Source organism: Rhopilema esculentum, chromosome 7, assembly GCF_057945365.1.
Source record: "Rhopilema esculentum isolate cy_ngs chromosome 7, ASM5794536v1, whole genome shotgun sequence".
In the NCBI taxonomy this organism is placed as follows: domain Eukaryota; kingdom Metazoa; phylum Cnidaria; class Scyphozoa; order Rhizostomeae; family Rhizostomatidae; genus Rhopilema; species Rhopilema esculentum.
Window position 1 is genome coordinate 12,296,647 of NC_142821.1, and position 21,996 is coordinate 12,318,642.

General features: G+C 37.0%; 1 protein-coding gene across 1 annotated transcript; it reads left to right on the forward strand.

Annotated features, from left to right (window-relative positions):
- The first annotated feature begins 218 nt into the window (after positions 1-218).
- Positions 219-19,957, forward strand: LOC135683357 (E3 ubiquitin-protein ligase BRE1A). Its single transcript, XM_065198590.2, has 19 exons — positions 219-331; positions 2,782-2,930; positions 4,281-4,448; positions 4,975-5,041; positions 5,727-6,050; positions 6,632-6,759; positions 7,552-7,803; positions 8,482-8,607; positions 9,162-9,254; positions 9,768-9,848; positions 10,362-10,541; positions 11,289-11,366; positions 12,146-12,387; positions 13,340-13,424; positions 14,075-14,254; positions 16,238-16,366; positions 16,734-17,015; positions 17,836-18,006; positions 18,826-19,957. The coding sequence occupies exons 2-19, from the start codon at positions 2,814-2,816 to the stop codon at positions 18,997-18,999; spliced, it is 2,877 nt and encodes a 958-aa protein (XP_065054662.2). The 5' UTR covers positions 219-331; positions 2,782-2,813; the 3' UTR covers positions 19,000-19,957.
- The last annotated feature ends 2,039 nt before the right edge of the window (positions 19,958-21,996 follow it).

A 21,996-nucleotide genomic window follows, 5' to 3' on the forward strand; every position in this document is an offset into this window, starting at 1 on the left:
TATGTTGAGGCAGTTTCAAATCGTAAAGTCAAATCCCCATGCCACTATTTCAGCGCTCAACTAACAATTTTTCATCGAATGTAGACGTAATAAAAATCCACCCTGCCAAGCATTGGTAAGGACGTGCCCCTCATCCCCACTATTGCGCTGCCGGGCATTTACCGTAGGAAAAGGTGAGGCTTTTCATTTAGATCATATCAGCGGTGGTTGCTCCTGCTAAACCTCCGCTGCTGTGGAGGAGAGAGCCTCGATCGAATTTGGAATTCTACTTAGGACATCTGTGGAATGAAAGAAACATAATGGAAAAGAACTGCACGAGTTGAAGGAAAGAGTGAGTATATTTATTTTAAATAAGCACGATCTTTTACCATTGAACTGTTTAAACTACTATTGAGTTGACTGTATTGGTTCTTTAACGAAACTACGGAAAGTTAAAAGAGCAGAGGCACGTCTCGTCTTGATTAGGCCGCCGTCCTGTTTGCTTTGTCCTTTAAAAAAGTGAGCACCTAGAAAAAGCATCTGATATAAAGTTGTTGCTTTTTAATGACTTTAAACTTAAATCATTGAAGAAATTGGACAAAAGAATTAGGAAAGTAAAGAATTATTGTACAGTACACAAAACAGTTCCTTGAACAAAAGTTATACTCTTTAAATGACAAAAAGCTAACCCCCACTTAAGAAGAATTCTTTTACTTATAACATAAACAAACAATATCGCTTTAAAAACGCAATAAAAAAATGTAAAGTAACGATGCAAGTTTTGGATGTAATGTCGAAGATTTATTGGAATTATGATCTTGAAGAGATGGGAAAGTAAAGAAGAAATGTGAATCAAATAATTTTGAACCAAAAGTGTTGTTTTCATTACCCTTTGATACCTAAGTCCTAACCTCATTGAAGTCCTAACTCAACTTTGGACCAGGTAGTTATGGTTAGAAACAAAACTTGCTATACTTATAAGATGATGCCAAGATAATATGCAGTTTGGTTCCTAATATAGGATAAATGTTATGTTTTTATTAAGTTTGTTTGTGTGTCAGCTATGGTAGGCTGGATTCAATCAGAGACGCCATTGTTTCAATCAGATATATACAAAATCAATTCAGCAATACTTGATGACAATACTTAATGAATACGAAACTATTTAGAACTATTACTTAAATACTATTAAAACCTTCTTGAAATCCTCTTTAAAACGCTTCCTGAATACCAGAGGTGGAAAAAATTTTCTTCTTTCTGGGAACCTAAGAATCTGGCTCAAAACTTTCTGCAAGATTTAGGGGGTAGGCAAATAAACTTTCTGTTTGTGCCTATATCTCTATACTTGGTTGATGTATAAAAGAGGGCAAACTTAGTTTTAAGAAGTATGATACTTCTCATTTGAATGTTCAATCTGTTTTTATTTTGATGCTTAATTTGTTTTTTTTCTCTCGAAGTATTTCTATAGAAGGTTAAATCGAATGCATAAAATTATCAGGCAATCAACTTCTTAACATAATCAGTGTCATTTAACATCGGAGATCTTGACTATTGTTCCAAAACTGTCATTCTCAACATATTAGATATGCCTTTATTTAATGCATAAATCCACATAAGAAAGAAATCAACTTTAACTAGAAATTGATTCATTCAATCAATCATCATGATGGAAAATCAAAAGGAAAATCCATGCAAAAATCTCCAAACATAGTTTCAGAAGAGTTAAGGCAAAATCATTTGAATTGTATGGTGCAATTTATGGAGAAGGCTTTGCCTAATCTTTTGACAAGTGAGAAGCAACATGTGGTTGAAATGGAGTCCTAGCATGCAACAAATTAATTTAACTAAGCATATTAACTTATGATCAATGCTGCTCACACCATGGTGTCAGAAATGTTTTCTGTAAAAGTAGATTCCAGTCTCTATATTATTCTCAGTTTTAATCATGGTTTGTCTTGAAAGCTCAGCTGCTAAAAAAATTCTGATCGTGAGTGGCTAAGATTTCTGTGAGATGGCGAATGTAAATAATATGCACCAAGAATTTCTTTCCAATGAAAAGAGACTAATTCCCACAGTCCTTTGGCAGCTCAAATTTAGCTGCTCACAGGCGAGTTGAAAATAATACTTTCTGTTAATTTGACTTAACATTTGTCACCAGATTTTTACATTTTCTCTAACACTTCAAAAATTTTCTGTGAAACTTTCTGCTACATTTTTATCTAGAAAAATTTCTGGGAACTATGTTCCCAGGTTCCGATACTTTTTCCACCTCTGCTGAATACCTCTTAACAAAAAATTCTCCTTCCCAAATATGCATGCATGTTAAATTCAACTAAACAGTAGGATACTATTAACTACAACCAATCACATGAATGACATGCAACTGCATGCCAATCACAAAAAAACAACACAACAACCACAACATAAGCAGCTTCTATCTTTAAGTTTGATGTACTGTTTCAAGATCAAGACAGGGTTGCAGATATAATTTATAGTTAGTAATCTGTAGTAGTTGTTTCCAAAAACTGGCTTGATTTAATATGTCTTGTGCCATGGGCCTGGGCAATAATTTGTGGGACAATGCCTAACCATTGATGTGAGGTATTTAAGTTGATATATAAAGAACACAAATCAATGGAAAGGAGCTTCATCATTCAACAGTTTTTCCAGAACATTCCAATGATTGAGTTTGTTAAACAGCATGGCTTTATAACTACATGCCAACCCTTTTTACCATATTGGGCCTTTGGCTGTTTTGTTGGTATGTGTTTTTGTTGCTAGTTTTGTTTGTTTATTTCATAGTTTATATCAATGCACTAAGCAGTTCTGAAGTCATGTCTGGGAAGAGATCAGCCTCATCCAGCCAGGCCACTTCAGCTAAAGATGAGCCCCCATCTAAGAAACCTTTTGTTGCAATCCCATCTGTAAACATTGGACCTGTTGCGACTGAGGTTTGTGTTTTTTATCTTTATTGCTGTATAAATTGAAGTTACTGATCCAAGAAGCATAAATGATTATTCTTTGGCACTTTCTTTGTTTTCTTGCCTGATTTATCCTTGATTTATTCATATGCGCATCCCTTAGTTATGATAAACAAAACCCTACTCTCAGGAAAAACATCTTGAGCTTTTGGTGCATTAGTTTTTGCTTCAGTCTTTTACCCCACCAATCAGACTGATACACCTGTCACACAATCAAATGTTTGTGTGAGAAAAAGTGAGGCAAGAGAAGGCAGGAGGAAGTATGTAACGGGATATAGGCAGAAGGAGAAATGAGTACAAGAGGACAGGGATGGGAGGGGAAAACGCATCAAACATAGCATGACTCGTGCTGCATAACTGTGCTAAAACAAATATGCTAGAGCAAAGCCTTCAAAAAACTCCACAAGGTAATTGCAAATAGCTGTGGTAATTTGATATTGACGACCTACTAAGAATATACGTGTGGGATGACCTGACTCTAGAAAAATCTGCGCACTTTCCCTGCAGGTATTAACTTGAATTAAACGATCAATTCCCATTTATAAGACTGTTTATGTTTGTTTTTTGTTTTGGTTAAATGGAGATCTAAATCTCACATCAGATGCCACCAAAGAGTAGAGGAATCATTGAAAAAAGGCCTATTTATGAAAGTTTCAGAAATGTTTACATTTATGTTGAGTAATAAAATATTTCTATATACAGGGCTACCTTTTCAGCAGCAAATGTGCTGTTATCAATGAGGGCCCTGGAATTGGTTTGTAAATGAATGTCAGCAAAGAGGAAAAAAGTTGATAAGAAGTGAACTCAGACTTCCATTGTTAACAAGAAATGTATTCTGACAATTCAATAGAAACACAAATAGATTCAGATAGCTACTTTTTATGTCCATACTAATCTAAAGTGAATGCTGCAAAAGAAAATAATTTGAGCCATTGCTTTATGAAGTCTTCTTCTCCATCTGCTTGAATCTTTTATGGCTAAAAAGTCCCCTAAAAACAATCTCCAACTGTTTCTTTTGCAAATTGTCATATTACAATTCATATCGCAATTGCTAAGATATATGTAGGCAGTATTATGAGTGTTTGTTTCCTTATGTTACAGGATACATAACAATATGTATCCATTTAAACAAGTGGTGGAGACCATGGGGGAAGGGGGTCAGTTGTCCCCACAATATTTTGGAAAATAATGGTCTTTTGTTCTAAAACAATTGGGAAATGTGACATCATTGTATCAAAACAATAGGCTTGCCCACCTAATTTTTGACCACGTGTGTGCCCCTGAATTCAAGGCTTGGTGTTCTGTTTTTTTCCCTTCTAGGAAGAGCTTGATATCAAAGTCTTAAAGTTCCAAAATTCAAAGTTGTATGCAAAGCTTGAGGAGAAAAATGTCTTGCTTGAAGAGCAGAATGCAAAAGTTCAGGAACTTGACAGACTCAGAGCCAATGATCAAGCTATCATATCAACACTAAATGTTGCCTGGAATCAGGTAAAATTGTCTTTCTTGTCAACAATGCATAGACTTGGCATTTCTGTATTTTTGCTTTTAAAATTCTTTAAGAAAAGTATACATTTTAGAGTATTTTTATTTTTAATGTACTTCTTTTTTAAAAGCAAATCAGATAGAACTTTGAAGTTTTTGCATAGAATTGGTTGAATGTGAAACCAGGGGCCCCATTTACGACATTTTTCTTAAGAATGTAGAAACATATTGTACAAGAAATATCAGTAGTGTCCTAAAGAGTATAAAAACTAATATAGACAACATTAGTAGCTTCATTTTATCAGTTTAGTGTTTGTTTGAGCAGAATATATCGATTCTAATGTAGCTCACAATGCTGCAGACAAAGGCTCAAAACAGTGCAATTGAGCATAGAAGGCTCATATATATTTAGGCCTTTAACTTTGTATCAGGTTGGTAGTATATGAAATCGATTTGCCAAGATATATTAATCAGTAGCCTGGAAATGATTATGGTTGAAACATAGTTTTATTGTTGTGTTTCTTCTCCGCAGCTGGACAAGGATGTTTTAATCATGCTTGAAAGATTTAGTGATTGTGGAGAAGAGGAGAATAATTGTCGTAAGTGAAGATTTTCGGCGGATTTTTTGTTTTTTATCTCCGTCTGTAATATTATTGTGCGTATTGAACCAAAATTACCAATATTGTTGGCCTAACAACCATGTTGGCGAGACCCAGTCAGCAGGTCGTCTCAGGGAGAGTTGGCGATTGTACCAGTGTGCCATTGTTTTCTGGTACTTTTGGTGATACTAACGACTCGAAAATATATTTGTTCTGCAAATCTGAACTACATAGGAAGTACCAGTTACATACAAGTTTCCATAGTGCCAAGAACCCTCCTCGTTTTTCTCTTTCATAGCGCAATGTTGACTGTCCAGTGTATTGAGGCATGCAAGGAGATTTATGGCTATATTGTGTCTCTCTTCTTCTTTGAGTGAACTGACTGGTGGAAGGTTTCGTCTCCATTAGACCTTACGTTTCATTACCTTTTCTTTATAAGGTCTAGAAAGGCCATCTATTTTAGACAAGTGTGTCTCAACTTTTGAAAAAAACCAGGGCTCGATTTCTCTTAAAGGCTACAAATTTGTTATAATTCTAGTGATAGAAAGGCGTGAATGCTTGCTTTGATTGTCGCTTGGAAAGAGATTGTAATCAGGTAAATGGAAGCAAATAACTTTTTGAAACGACGCTGGAAAGTCTCCTTGAAAAATATTGGTATTAGATCTTGATTTATATTTCATTTCAGCTATGAGTGATACAACTATCACATTCCTTGATCGACTTCATAACAGAACGACAAAAGGTATAGAAGAAGAAATCGGCAAGCGAGTCACCTTCTCAAATGGCATTATATCTCAGCTGATACAGTTCATAGATAAGCGGATTACAAGGGGTAAGGATATAGGGAAGATGCTGGAAGAGTGGTCAGGCTTGGGAGCAAAGAAACCCAAGGCAGAGAAGGATGAAAAAACAGCCAATGCTGATGTAAAGATGGAAATTAAAGTGGAGGGGAAAACAGAAGAGGAAAGGAAAGAAGAAAAGGAGAGCTTGAAGAAGGAAGCCGATGAAGGTTGGTAGAATTTTGTCATTTTGCATTTGTGTGAGATAATGTGTTTGAAAATACTTTTCTGTTAAAAAATACTTTGATATTGGAAATATTCGTCCAGAAAGTAAATTGCAAATATCTCTCAAAAAATGTTATGTTTTTCACCGTTTGTTGTTATTTGTTAATGTTAGTTAAGCCTGATGTTTATTGGTTGCGATTTGTCTGCTATCGGTGCATAATCTTTGACGATTAGAGACCATCGTATACTGTCTGCGCTCATCGCAGATCTCCCAATTTGCCATTTCCGGCGATTAAAAAATTGAAATAAACTTTTAGTAGTGGTAATGGTCTAAGGTCTGGCGCCAAATATCTTGGAAAATGGCGAACTGCTGAAATCTTCGCTTCACTAATCGCATTTGTAGCCTTTTCATTAGTTGATTCACTAATCGTTTTTTATCGCCTCTTTTATCGCCTCTTTTATCGCCTCTTTTATCGCTTCGTTTATCGCTTCGTTTATCGCTTCTGTAATCTCTTTCCCAGTCATTTCTCTAATCGCTTGTTTAGTACCATCTTTAATCGCTGCTTCAATTTGATTTGGCTTTTAGCTGGATTTGCAATTGCATCAATTGAACTCGCGATAAAGCAGGAAAATGCCGAGCTCAAGACTGAGAATGAACGTCTGCATAATCTTGTCACTTCGCTTCATGACCGATACAATAACATGTCATCAGAGGTAAATGTCAAATTTTGATTCACAGTTCTATGTGTTAATGACAATATCATTTTCTTGGTCATTCTCTCAGCTGTTTGAGTATTTGCATCGCATTTTAAAGTATTGTAAAAATTTGTTGGCTCTTAAGGTTACTATAATAATAGTGTTTCTGGAATCAGTTATGTAGAAATTAAGCCCAGGAAATTATGTAAATAAACAATTGTTCGTAAGAGGAGTGGGGGCTGCTACTGAAATTGGTTACCCTTGAAGTTATGCTCAATTGTTACCCTTCCATTAATATGCTCATACAACACCGAAATACTTCTTAGTGGAACGTGTCTCTCCGTTATGGCTGCACATATTTCTTTATCTACATCTCTGATTGTACAGTATAGAGCACTTATATACAGTCCGATCAAACAGTAACGTCTATATATGCAATAGTTTATTTTTAAGATTTTGATGACAAATATAGTAAGCCCCAACTAAAATACGAAAAGCATGACATTTTGAAGTTTTTTCCCAGAATATTTTTGTAGGATAATGTGCTGCGGAACGCGTTATTTTTTGCCTTAGTTTTGAATATTTTTGCAAGGAATTGCCCTTTGAGCAAATTTATTTTTAAGGGCTCCAGACTTCTCCATGACGTCATTGCAACGAGGTTCTCTGTACAGCTAAGGTCAATCATTTCAATGTCAAGATAAATGTTATTTATGTAACCAAATGTTTAGATCAAGAAAATCGTTGCTTCAAACTTCAGAAACCTGCGTGTTTTTTACCGCGATACTTACTGATGTTCCGATTTCTTTCTAGTTCTCGGACATCCATGACCGGTATTCGACATCACAAAGAGAGATGAGCGATCTCAACACCAAATTTCAAGACATGCAATATGACCTGCAGAAGTCTCAACACCAAGTCGAGAAGTTGATCAAGAGAATAAACGAAATGACAACCGCAAAAGGAGGCCAAGCCTCGGTTCCATCCACGCCAACTGCGAAATCCAGTGGCGGTGGTGCTGCTGGCGGTGCTGTTGCAGGCGGTGCGGTGGCGTCAAATCCTCAGGTTTGCATTAGAATTCCTATGATTTGTGTTAAAAAGTTCTTTGAAGTACAGCTAACTGGAAAAAACTGTTGCATCGAAAACAGAAAAAATATTTAGTATATACCGTAAATCCTCGAATCAGCCCCCTGGGGACTTATTTATTTTTGATATTTTTGGATGGGGGCTTATTCGAGGGGGGGGGGGCTTTTTCGAGGCGAGGGGCAATTCGAGGCTTCACGGTACGTAGATATGAGGTTATCACTCTGAAGCAAAGAACAGCGTTCAGCCGGTAGTCCATTAGGCGGAATATTCCGCGCAACTTTCGCGCAGCCGGTACTCTCTACTTTTATCGTCCGGTGTATCGTGCTTAAGCGTAAATTTTTCCAGGAGACAATGGCCTATCTAGACGAAGCTTTTCTTGTGACCCACCCGGTAATGAGCAGAGGGTGAGCAGGAGGTGAGCAGAATGTGAGCCGAAGGTAGCTCATGTTTTGTAGTCTGAGTAGTGTCACATGTAAATATACTTCGGTATGGTACACAAAGTTCTGCTTTTTCCTGCCATCAGGAGATTTCGTCTTTCGAAAGGCTTATTTAACATAGAAACGTCCTATCATCGTAACGTTGTAAGCTTTATTAGACCTGCCCATGACGACTCTGCAGTTCCCACACCATTTTCAATGAGAATATGCGTTATTTCAGTTGGATGACATCAAACACGAGCTTGAGGAGCAGAGAGCATTGGCAAAAAGCAGACTTGAGGAGCTTGAGTCCCTTCAGACGAGTCATACAGCCATTACCACAGAATGCGAGAAACTCAAACTCGAGGTAAGTTGGGGCGGAAGACTGAGACTTCCTTGTTTGGCTGTTGTCTTTTTTGCTGGGTGTGTGAGGGGTACAAGGCTTTTTAAAAATGCCTCTAACAAAGTATATGAACAATTCTTTAGTATCAATACTTATATGTATGCATTGATCTCTTTATCTGTTATTCGATTAATTTGCAAACATTAACCACCACCCCACCCCACCCCACCCCTGAAGTTTACGGGAGTAAAACTGGCAAGTATTGCAAACCTTCCATTCAACACCATCTTTTAATTTATGCTCGTGTTAGCTGCTGTAAGCGAATTTGTTTGTGTTTGGTTTAGAATTGGTCAATGTAAGGAGGTACCCGGGAATGTGTATTTAATGTGCTAAGATTTTTTATCTTGGATAATCCTCACTACCACCTTTACATAAACCGCAGTTAATCGCAGATAATTGGATAAAATCGTGGCAAGGTAACACTAAATGACTTGAAAGCTAATTCGGTACTTCACTCCCCGTCATTAAAGTAAAAGTAGCAGGGAATACTTCTTAACAGAAGAATTTCTTTCTTTTAGACGCTTGATGTTTCTGATGAAGGTGTTTTGAACTCTGCGCTGTACAAGACACTGCAAAACCAGTTCACTCTTCTCTTTGCTGAGGCTCAGCACGTGAGTAATCCCACAGATTAATCCTACACATTCAACGTGTTCGCCCTTTTGAAATGATTAGCATCTCACTTTCCGAATATGCGTAACATTGAACTTTCTTCTTTAATTCCCCCATTTAAACGCTTCAGCATTTCACATTGGTGTTAAGTGATGACTCACCCTTATTTCAACAAGTCAGGTCTCGAGTTTTTATTTTGACCTCTTACTTTATCCTTCTAGAATATTTCTGCGCAAGTATATATCTAATAAATAATTTTATGTAATGTCATAGCTATTTCATATATAGCGAGCCAAAAATGTCTCTTGGAATCATTTATTAAATTCAGGATGAGCATCGCAAAGTGTATTTGGAAATACCTATCTCACGCAAAGAAAGCTTTGTCAAATAAACGTTTTCACTTCGGCACTCACTGTCCTGCTAGTGTCTAGCCCAATCATATTTATCGCATTCTGCTATCATGTTGTGTGGCACTATTTATGGCTAGATCTTAACCAGAATATGATATTTTCTAGATTCGAAACCAAGCTGAGGAAGCAAAGAAGATAATAATTGCAAATAGAACCCAGCATTTAATGCAAATGGAGCAAATTGAGGTGAGATTTAAACAAATGCAAAATGTGGAATTATATTTCATATAAAGTTTGAACCAAAATGACCCGTTGGTTACAAAACCGCTATGAAAAGCGGAATATGTTGTAATATTTAACTTTAATCGTCTGCGAATATATAAAATATTTTATTTAACATTTTTTTGCTAATAGTTTTGTTGCAACAAGACAGCCTATATCAAACTACACAGCAAATACTCCCCGTTATTCCAATTGATAATTTCTGTGGGTCTTCCAGTTCATGTTAGGTAAAAATTTGTTTTGCCACTGCAAATGGGATCATTTTGTTATTATCCGTGCAGGAGTTTGTATTTGCGTGTTTTTATTTGGTTTATTGTATTAGCCAAACAAACAGCGATTATAAACAATAACGAAGGAGTATATGTTTTGTCATCCCAAGGACTTAAGCCTTCTACCGTTTGATCTGTAGCCCGCCAGTCTAACTACTGAACGATCCTCACACACAAATCACACATGAAAGTGAGTCATCTTTTGTAGGCCGAGGCTCAAGCAAATCGCAAGAAGGTTCGATACGAGGTTTCACAATTAGAAAAACTGCTGCTTGAGTCAAAGAGAGAGCTTGAGTTGCTGAGGGTCGAGTATGAACACAACATGAAAGCTCACGAGCAGATCGGACCAATGGCTAAAGAAATGAGACATCTTATCAACAGTCTGCAGGTATCCATCTTAGCTTGATATTTGTTACTGATTACTTTGTGCTCAGAAAAGTAAAAACATGAAAACATGGTCTGTCTAATTTTACTTAAACCGCACACTTGACTCTCATTAGCCCAAAATTCAAGAAGAAACTCAATCTTAGGTTTATTAAAACAGTGTTTGCTACCTGCCTACAAAACTTAGGGGAGCAGGTGATTTAAAGGCCACCACTAACGGAACCAAGCTCCTTACCTCATAATGCTTTTTGCACGGAACAATTTTCCTTTTATCAGGCTCATCTCCCATGCTTATGTCGTATTTCTGACTCACCTATGCCCTATCAATAAACTTGAATAGAAATTAAGTTTACTCTAAGGACGATATTTAATTAAGATGAAAGGAACCTCTAATTAAATTGAAGTTAAAGGCATTTGATATGCATAAGTACAGCGAATCCAAAAATAACTTAGGCCAAATTGATCAGAGCACGTGCACATGAAAGGAATTGAAAATTGCTCACGTGAAATCGTGAAGCCGCTGGTCTAGAATTTCGCCAATTCGCCGAAAGGCGGAAACTGTTCACATGTTTTCTCTGTCAACCGCTGGTGGTCAAGTGGCATCTTTGATGGTCTTTTTGTAATTCCCTAGTTTTAACACTTTGAAAATATTTTTTCTCTACTTTTTTGGTCTGTTTCTTCTCTCTGTTTGCATTGCAAATTCTGTTTTATTTTCAATGCAATGTTACAATGTGGCTTCTACTTGTTTTAGAACCACAATCAACAGTTGAAAGGCGAAGTGATGAGGTACAAGCGAAAGCTCTCCGAGGCACAGAGTAGGGCGCATGAGGTGATGCTTGCGATGTCTCATTTCTGCTATTTATTTTTTAAACAGATAATCCCCGCCAAGAAGAGCCTAGGAGTTACAGAACCTTCAGGGTTTCTTCCTTTGTTTAAGCTCATTGTATATAAGAACCTTTTTTAGGCTTAGGCACAGAGGCGGACACTTGATCAAATATTGGGGGGGGCAAGCCTATTGTTTTAATAAGATGACGTCACATTTCCCATTGTTTTAGAACAATATACCATTGTCCTCTAAAGTATTGGGGGGCAGTCGCCCCCCCTCACCCCCCCCCCTCCAAGTGTCCGCCACTGCTTAGGCTTATCTGAAGGTTCTTGATAAAGCAGACACCTTCATGAAATTTTCACGTTGACAAGGCATTCTTTGTTATTGTTGCCTGCATGTTGGCAGTTTTATGCAAAAAACAAACTTGTTTACCACTTCGTCTGTGATGAATCAAGTTATATGTTCCATGCATCTCTGCTTATTTATTTTGTTTTAACTGGTGCTAGAATGCGTACGCCTTTACTTTGAATGGAGTACTGACGGGTTGTGCTATTGTATGTTACCCTTCATTCCCATAAAGTTTTGATGGAAATTGAAAACACAGATTAAATTAATTAAACTACTTTATTAAATTAAAATAATTGTGGGGAAGGGTGCGCACAAAAGATCTTAGATTTATTTTGCACTTTAAACAAATCTTGCAGCTGTGTCAAAATTTTGCTTTTTGGAGACAGCTTCAGGAGCTTCTTTGTGGATAATGATTAAAATTTTTTTAACTTTAGCTGGAAGTGAAGATAAAAGAAATACAAGAGCGAGAGAAGAACCAACAACAGGCTTCTGCGAAAGCATCGGGGTCGGAAAATGCAAAGGATGGAACGAGTACACCGCCACTGCCTGTTCTAGACACGGAGAAAGGTGGGCAAGATGAAGCCTCTGCGTTGGAGAAGGAAAGAACACCGTCGCCTCCTTTAAAGGGTGAGGCTAATGAAAGCGAGACAGTGAAGGAGTTGAAAACAAAACTAAAGTGAGTTAATAGCATTGTCTGTAATGTTCCTTTGCGTGAGCGCAATTGTTTTTACTTTGGTGTGTAACCTGTGCTTGTTGGCTTTTTATTTACGATCGACATCTACTGTCGTCAAAGATTCCTTAGAGAAATCGAAATTTGTTCGAGATAGTGGGCAGATGAGAAGGTGAATGGCTTTTGCAAACAAATAGAAATGAAAAATCGTTCGAAATAGTGGGTATTCGTGTTATCAGTTGTTCCCTTCAGGCTTATGAAACTTAACAGTAAAGAGAACTTGTGTGTTGATTTCACAGAAAGCATAAGAGTGTACGGTATCCTGGAGTCCATTTACAATCATCTGCAGGTCTGGTTCAAAACAAATGCCATGCCATTCATCTTATTTTTAGTAGTTTTGGATTTTGACCACATGACCTGAAAGAACACCATGAAATACCTCTTATTGTGCGAATTGCAGTTAGATCTGATATCGATCGGCTGTGATATGGCTAGTTAAATCCTTGAATTTTTTAGAACAAAGACCAAATTACCGTAAAATACTTGATTTGGAAGTATTTTATGCTTGTTAGGTCATATCTGAGCCAGCGTTGCCTCATGCTGAAGTCTTGTTTTCAATAGTCATCTATATATAAGAATATATTGAATAAAAAATTTTGTCAATCGAAAAGTTGTAGGGTTATTCGACGCCAAGTTGCTGGATCAAGAGTAGTATGTCTTCTGCTGGATGAGTCTCCCCCCCCCCCCCCGTCCTTGCAGTCTGAAAATGTACAACAATTATAAACAAACTGTTATTTGTTCTTTTTGACTGCATTGATGACGGAGGACTGACAGGGAGACTTTTGACCTCTGATTCAAACATATTTTAATTGTATCAGATGAAATTGCGTTGGGTTGTTCGCGGCCTGTAAGGTCCTTATTGAATTAGAATACGTCAAATTTTCATTCTTGGTTTCAGACATGCTAAAGAAAGCCAGAAAGAGATGAAATTGCTCTTGGATATGTATAAAGAAGTTGCCAAAGAGTCAAGAGACGTATCTGAGGTAAAGAGATAAGATATTTGATATGCTGCTCTCTGGAATAACCATCCTTCCTGAGATTGCTGAAAGAGTTCGTTTAGATTGAGAATATGACTTTGTTTTCTCTTTTCAATTCTTCAACTTTACGTTGCGATAGCGATCGCTGATTGGTCAAAACGAGGAACCAACCAAACGCGTCGTTCTTCCTCTAACGTTACTTTCGATCGGCATCTGCTATAAATTTCCTGCAATTCTTCGTTCATTAACTGACGTTTATACTCTGAGGAGTGTCTGAGGTATAATACTTCAGAGAATCAATATTCATCGCATGTAATTGCAGCTATAAACAGATCATTGCTCCATTTGCTCCAGATGGGCTCTCAAACCGGATGTGATCGCTGATTGGCTAATTGGATTTTGCTTAGCTACCTGGTAGAAACAAGCTATGCAAATCTCGAGGATTGTTTTTTATTAAGGACTTAAAATAGCAATTATTGATTCTGTTATTCCTATTAGTTGAAGTTGTTTTATTGACTTCGAAGTTGCCTTTCGTCGATTTTTAGAAGGAACCTGTAGCTCCCTCCCAAAGTTCGATGTAAACAGACAAATCTGATATGATGTGTTTTCTTGTAATTTAAATGCTTGCGTTTTCAAATCGATTTTTTGTATTATAGCTGTTACAAAACGAAAAGCAATTGAAAGAAGAAATATCTTCTCTACATCAAAAGATTGAGCAGCTAAACAGAGAATTGCAGAGAAAAAACCAGAAGTCCGAGGACGAGCTCCATCGTAGATTAAAGCATGCAGACGAGACTATTTCGCAGCTGCAGAAGAGGCTCGCTAACACAAAACAGGTGATTTTCCAAGCGCTTATTCCGTTACAGGCGCAGACCTGATGAAAACTCGTGTGTGGGATTGTCTTACGGTTGTCCTATAGAATTGTTAAGATGAAGTTCTTTTTGGATCAAAAGCTTCAATATCTTAAGATTGGCTCACCCAGCTAGTATATTACCTGTCTTTAAGGCAATGCTAGGTTTATCAAACAATTCCCAGGTACTACAGCTGTAACTTAGGCCTAAATTCAAGAAATACAAGTGATGACAGGTAATGTGTAGCTGGTTACTACGACCAATGATATATAAGCGACGAAGTCGCTAGATGTCTAACTCTATTGTTCTCAAGTGAGGCAAAATCACTCATGCGGTAAAAGGGCAAAAAGACGATTCCGTATAAGGGCTCAGTATGGGAAATTCCGAAGCTGGCAAACGAAACCAAAAATTTTAGAAAATCTATTTAATTTAGGAAGGTAACATATATTTTGTCAGCTTACCGTATGCATTTAGAAGGTTTTAAGCCATAATTTTTATTTGTACACGGGTTTTGAGATTTTTAAATTTTTTTTTTACCGTGGCGTTGATAAGGGCACTCTGGTTTAGAGAATATTTATATTTCTAGGAAGATTATTTTTGGGCTTATTTACAAAAATGTCGCGCCTATACAAAAATCTTGTGTTAATTTTTTATCGTAACATTAAGGAACCGTGGTAAAAGAGGTCATCTTCAATCCTGGTTCAGCCACGCCCCCTTCCCACAACATCCTGATGTCCGTAAATAAAAGTCTGATTTGCTGATGAATGTTAGAGGGAAGGTCTTGTCATAGGAAAAACTTGAAATGGATATTTATAATAAAATTTTTCACTCATTACATCTGAAATTTTTACTAGAAGTCATATGCAGGGGGTTGCCGAAGTAGGGGAGTGTTCATTTAACAAGTTGTCATAATGATATAAGACTAAGAGTACTTGCTTACATCTACCCTTCAACTTATAAAATACAAAATAAACCCAATTTTGAAATTATATTTGGTATTTTGCAAATAAACTCGAAAACCGTCTACCTGAAAAGGTAAACATTGCCTAGGCCAGAGTGGACCGTGCGAGCGCCGCAGCAATAAATATTTTAAAAATCTTGAAACCCTATTTAACAACACAATTTATGGCTTAAAACTTTTGAAATTAATACGGCAAGCTAGCAAAGTATAACTAACCTTTCAAAATTATGCTAATTTTCGATAATCTTGGTTTTTCTTCGTCAGACTTGCAATGTCCCGTACTGAGCCCTTATGCGGAATCGTCTTTTTGCCCTTTTACCGCTTGAGTGATTTTGCCTCACCAGCTCAATGGGCAATTATGCCCAGTTAGACATCTAGCGCCTTCGGCGCTTCTATATCATTGACTACGACCATTCTAAGTGTGTACGAGGCTGTGTTGCAATGGAGGACACATTGATAATGGCCGCTGCAAGCAAACTGAATGTTTCGTTTTTGTATAGAGACAGGTTTACAAATACAAGTTAGTGAATGCACAACGTGCAACTTTCTTACAGCATTTATTCACTTGTCCGGCCTTCTCGGGCACGGAATTTTAAGATGCGTGCGTATAATCAGAAAATTCTGCCTAATTGAAAATATGCGAACAACGGCAGAAAAAAAGCATAAATAAACAAGATGATTGTTTTGAAAGTTTATTTCTAAGCAAACATTACAAACTTATGTACTTAGTGCACTTAAAATGCTCGTAATTTCAAATTTACAGCTACAGAAAATACACATTTTTACTAATAAATACTTCGGTTTGTTCCATTTTGTTTGACGGCCAAACTTAATGCAGGCTTTGGACAATGAGAATGCCATGTTCTTGGGTCTTTTAAAGGATTATCACTCACAAGCCCACTCCCCCCTCTCCAATACGTTCGCATGCCAGGGCCAGAGATAAGATGAATACATAGACAATTTTAAGGCAGCCGATTATTGTAATTCTTGGATTTTGTGCTTTGCAGGAGGAGGAAGCGCTTCTAGCGGAAATGGAGTTTACCCAGCAAGCATTCGAGGAAATGCAAGAACAAAATATTCGCTTGATGCAGCAGCTGAGGGAAAAAGACGACTCCAATTTGAAACTGATGTCAGAGGTAATATTCCTTTTCCCGTTCAACATATCAGATGATTTTCTGTGTACTCAAAGCTAACAAAGATGTATTGATGCTATGTCTGAGGCAATCACCCTCTTTGTACTAATGCAAGAGGTTTTGCCAAGTTCCATCTATGTCAAAGGTTAAAAGGTTATCTCGCAGAAAAAGGTCAAAAGGTCAGTAGCCCAAATGGCTCATGTCAAAAGGTCATAAGGCTAGATATGTGCAGTAAAGAAAAACCTCCTTTTCATGAGACAGGCTGCTCTTGGGTCTTGTTTTAGGGTGGATCTAGGAATTGTTTAGAGTGAATGCGGGCTAAAAGTTCTGACGTTAGGTGATTATCGTAAGTACACTTCTTGTTGTTTAGAGAATAAAAGCAAACCAAGTGCAGAAATTGTTGAGAGAAGAAAAGGAGGTCCTGCAAGAGCAGATTAATGCAGTATCGTCACGGCACCAGAGCGCTGAGGAAATCTTGAAACGGTTGGAAGAAAGGGAAAAGACATTGCAATCAGCGGTACAGAGCATGGAGAAGGAGATAGGCCTAAGGGTGCAGGCTGGTGAGATGCACAAAAGAAAAGCCCTGGAAACCACACAGCAAGCTGCAGAACTAACCTTTAAGCTTGACAGTGTGAACAAACAACTCGGCGAGGTATGTATAACTTTGTTTGATCATAGTAGTGGAGAAATAGCAGGCACACGACCCGAAAACCATTGAAAGGGCGCTTTAAATTTGAAACAATGTGAGCACTAGAGCCATAAACGGTTTTTCTGTTCTTTTTGAAGTCTGTCCGGATGAAAAAGGAAAACTAACTTTGACTTCTTTTTAATGATTGATTGCTCTCCATTGATAGATAGGAGACCAATGATAGGTCGATTGGCCAATGCCTTTGCGTCGAGAAACTTTTGCGCGGAGAAACCCTTTGCTTAGCAAAAAGTCATTTATTCAGCTGCCAGAAAAGACATAAGACTCGATTTTTGGAACGCCTAGTTGAATTTATAGTGTTTGATTGAACAGGCCTATATTTTAATTAATGACATTGTTGTTTCGTTGTTTGAATTTGACAAGGGTTCTAGTCTTAGATAGGCGATGCAGAATCTATGACAGATTGCTTCTGTAGTCATTCGGTCCTGTCTAGTGTATAAACATTGTGCTGCTTTGGCTTATACCATAGTAACAGCTGCAAGTAGCTGTGAATAATTTGGATAAGCCAATCTTTTCTTCAAGACAGGTAATATAAAGCTGGATGAGCCAATTGCATTAAAGAACTGAATGAAGAGATGTCAAAGTGGTCTTGGCTTTAGGAATTACGTATTCGTGCAATTTAGCATTATAGACTTAATACGTGAAGCCAGAAACATTGTCTCTCATTGAATAAATAAATTTGTTTGTCTTTCGGTAGGCATATTAATTTAACTCTTTCTCCTTTCATTCATGAAGTAGGTTTATTTTGTTTAATTTCTGATTTAAGTCGAAAGAGGCATTGATAGAGAAGAACACACGGTTAGAGGAAGAATCGTTCAAGTGTCGTAGAGCTTTCGAAGAAAATGCAAGCCTGCAAAGAAAGGTTGAAAAGCTGAAAAGGGTTGAGTACCTAGGCTATTCTGACGAGATCTTAGTGGAGGAGGTGAAAATGTACAAGGTATGTTGTATTATCTACTCAGCCCATTAAAAGTTACTGGTGAAAACTAGGCTTGCTAATGTGTGCGTGAAAGTGCTTTTATCTTCCTTTCGTCAGCTAATTGGTCAGCCAATTTATCAAATACCGCATGCTTAGTATAGAAAACATTTGAATCGCAGTAACGAAAAGAATACACCTCCCAGTCTAGCGGAGAGCTGACATGCCATTAGCCGGGGTGCCTTTGTCTATACTGAAATTTACTAAATGCACCGTAGATCTACATGTGCTAACTGCCAAGTCTGATGCTGTTGTAAAGGAATAGCTTAGGAAAATAATTTTATCTATAAAAAAATTCCAAATCCCATCCTCGTCGCCATGTTAGATATGCACGCAGAAATCAGTCATCTCGAAACACAACTCTTTTCATCCAACCATCATCGTAATTTAATTCTCAACCATCACCACCACAACAACAACAACATGACAAATTCCAATCGGTTTCTTTCTGAGTCGAGTTCTAATCAAGGACATAAGTATTGAATGACTGGTTGCAAAATAGCTTCATTATGATCCGTTGCTCATTTAAACTTATTTATTCATAGCTGTGGAGTTTATAGTTTTACACGAATACTTGTATGTAGGCCATGTAGGCAGAGCTCTACGTGCTTTGTTATGGGAAACAAAACGATTTTCGATTAACACTCAGAGTTTCATTCTTAACGCTATGATCGGGTCATTAGGCTAGATAAGATGTATTGAATTATCAGTTGCTTGCCAGATTGACTGATATTTGTCTCCATTTGATCACGTTTTATGCAACGTCAACATTTGTGATTTTAGGCCAAGCTCAACTGTCCATGTTGTAACACGAGGCGGAAGGATGCTGTGATCACCAAATGTTTTCATGTCTTTTGTATGGAATGCCTGAAAACACGGTACGATACACGACAGCGCAAGTGCCCAAAATGCAATGCCGCCTTTGGAAACAATGACTTCCGCAAAATATACATGTGATTTTACGAGAAGAGGTGCGTGGTGCAACTGGAAATATTATCACAGTATATCAGTTAAAAAAGGAGCATTTTGGAAGATCGATCCTACCAAGGCGAACTTTGATGTTAAGACAAGAGGCGATAAAGTAGGCTTTAGCGGACTCTTTTTGTCCTAGTTACACGGCCGCATTTAATGAATTCGGCAAAGTCTTACTTAAAAAAAATACGACCATATCACCGATGCCATAGTCAGATTTTCGAATTCTTTGTTTCAAAAGTCGACACTCTTTTAACTTTGTCAGTTTGTCTGACAAAAGTGTCTGAAAATTTCTTGACATTTTGATTTTTAAAAATTGTACAAGTTCTGAAATGTTGATTCTAAAAAACTTTTGACTGTTTATAGATTTGACTTTTGGCGTTACATATTGAAGCAAAAGTTTGATTTGGTACATGGAGCGCGATAGATCTATCCGTGTAAATCTGGCTTTAAAATGAAAGGCAGTGCTAGACATTTTTAATGAGCAAGATATACAGGAATAAGACCGCTTATAGTAGTTCCAAACATTCGAAAAAGCTATATATTTCAGCAAAGGCCATTAACGGTCCTTGCTATGAAAATTTGCTCGTTAAATGTGTAAAGCTCATCGAAAAATGATTGTTATGAAAATCTATAGTGGTTCTAGTCATCTGATTTGGTGTACCATAAAAACATACATGTCTTTCTTTGGGCAGGAATCTTTGGCGTATACCTTGTTACAAGCATGAATATTTGCTCAATTGTTTTAGGTTCCATATGTTGCAAATGATATGGCAACATCATCGATAAAAAAATTCAATTCACTTTTTTAGGAACGGATTTTCGCATTGTTATGAAGAATCCACTAGCCAATAGCTACCATTATTTGTACAATATTTCTTTCTTCTTTTTCATGCTTATGTACACAGTGATATCTTATGATGAAGGGTAACCAATAGATGTATTTAACTGTCGTTTTTCTATCAGAATATCTAAACTGGCGCGAACTCAATATGCGGGTGGTAGTAGCAAGTAAAGCGTAAAAAGGGGGCCATACTGATGGGGCTTGGTGCCCCCTATTGACACCCTTGGATTTTTCCTTGAAGTGATGCCAATAGAAATTGAATTGACAGGTTAACGAATCAGTAGTAATGAATTCTAAACTTGAGATATGATTGTTTCAATTCAGCTACAAGCTTGGGACATATAACAATTGATTCTAAATTGAGAACCGTCTACCTGCTCATTGCCGAATTGCAATTGCTAATGGAGACTACCGAGGCAAAAAGGTAGAAAGAGGCCTAGCTATTTTGGAAATATACACTCTTACCAGACTGTCAAGATACTGTAGAACATTCTAGTTTAATCTTTCACATCATTCTAGTATATTCGTAGTATTAGTTCAATTCTATTTTCTGCAATAATAATTACTTCCGCTTTCTCGAACCTTCTGGAACGAACCTTCCGGAATGATTGATTGGCTACCAATTATCCATTTCACCAAACTTTCGTCAGGAAGGGTTCAAATCCCGGAGCCCCGAAAGTCTGTGCCTATGACATTGGCATAACCCGAAAGAGTAATATAAAATACCATTAAAATATGTCAAATCAGTTGATGCTGTTACGAATTGGTTGAGATATTACGACATGAGCGCAGGCTCTTTCCCCATCAAATCAATGTAATTTGGTCTTGGTTCTTAACTTTATGTATCAAGCTAAAAGAGCAGTACTCCGCCAGCAAATATTATATCTTTGATTGCCCATGTATCACTCAGATTTCAGTGTATTTTGTTGATTTTGCACACATTTCAACAATTTCACATTTATCTTTTTGATTATGAGATCAAAATTTTCTTAAGAAAGATGTTTTGATTACGTCACAATTGGATACTCTTTGAAACCAATTAGTTACCAATTGTTTCCAATGTTCGAATAAGCATAAAAATAATAATAATAATAATGATAATAATGATAAATATTAATCAATTTATTTACAGTAGGCGGGTATAATATAGCTATCTATGTACAATTTATGTACAAGCTAATTCATGCCTACTTTATAAAAATTTAGAATAAAAAGCGACTAACAATGAATAATTTATAATTAAATATAAAAAAAGTTAATTGATTAATGAATTGATTAAATATTCGAGTTTTAAACTGGGCAAGATTTGATGACTCTTTTATTTCTGTGGACAACTTATGCTATAATTTCCCCCTGGATATGAAATGGTTTCTATTCCAAAAGTGGTAGTTCAGACTTTTGGAAGATGTATTTGGCTTCCGCTCCTTAAGCTTTATTAGGGGCGCCTAGCCATAAATATGTCTTTTATAAATGCTGGATTAAGGTTATTATGTGTTTTACATATCTTAGTTATGAGAAGCACTAAATTCTTTGTGTGAATTTTCACAGCATTGTCCTTTTCTAAAAGTGTTGTGAAATCAGAATTGTCATCTTTATGGGCGATTCGTAATGCCATCTCATGGGGGTGATTTATTTTATAATTAAAGCGTCTCTCACAGAATATCCATATAAGAGGACAGTAGTTGAACTGGGAAAGGATGAAGACCTTCAGAACTTGTTTAAGTTTTACAGTATCCATATACTTGGCGATACGGGATAGAGCATGTACCTTTTGTTTAGCTCTTTTGTATAAGGATGTTACTTTTGATTTGAAGGATAAAGTCTTATCTAATATAATACCCAGTAATTTTTCTTCTGAACTCTCAGCAATTACTTCGTTGTCAATTCTTATCGATAGGTTGGTGTTCTTTATACTGCTGAAAAACATCAGATGGCATTTATCTCCATTTAATTTCATGTAATTTTCCCAGAACCGTTTAGATAAAATGGTAATATCATTTTCTAACTTTCTAATTATTTCATTGTGCATATGATCACTGACATATTAAGTTCTGTCATCCGCATAGTTACCAACCATACTGTCAGACACAAACATAAACAAATCGTTTCTGTAAATGTTGGAAAGGAGAGGTCCGAGG

Coding starts and splice junctions, on each gene's coding strand:
- LOC135683357 (XM_065198590.2), top strand. CDS start 2,814: ATGTCTGGGAAGAGATCAGCCTCATCCAGCCAGGCCACTTCAGCTAAA. Junction 8,608..9,161: donor GCGAGAAACTCAAACTCGAG/GTAAGTTGGGGC, acceptor TCTTTCTTTTAG/ACGCTTGATGTTTCTGATGA. Junction 17,016..17,835: donor TGAACAAACAACTCGGCGAG/GTATGTATAACT, acceptor TTCTGATTTAAG/TCGAAAGAGGCATTGATAGA.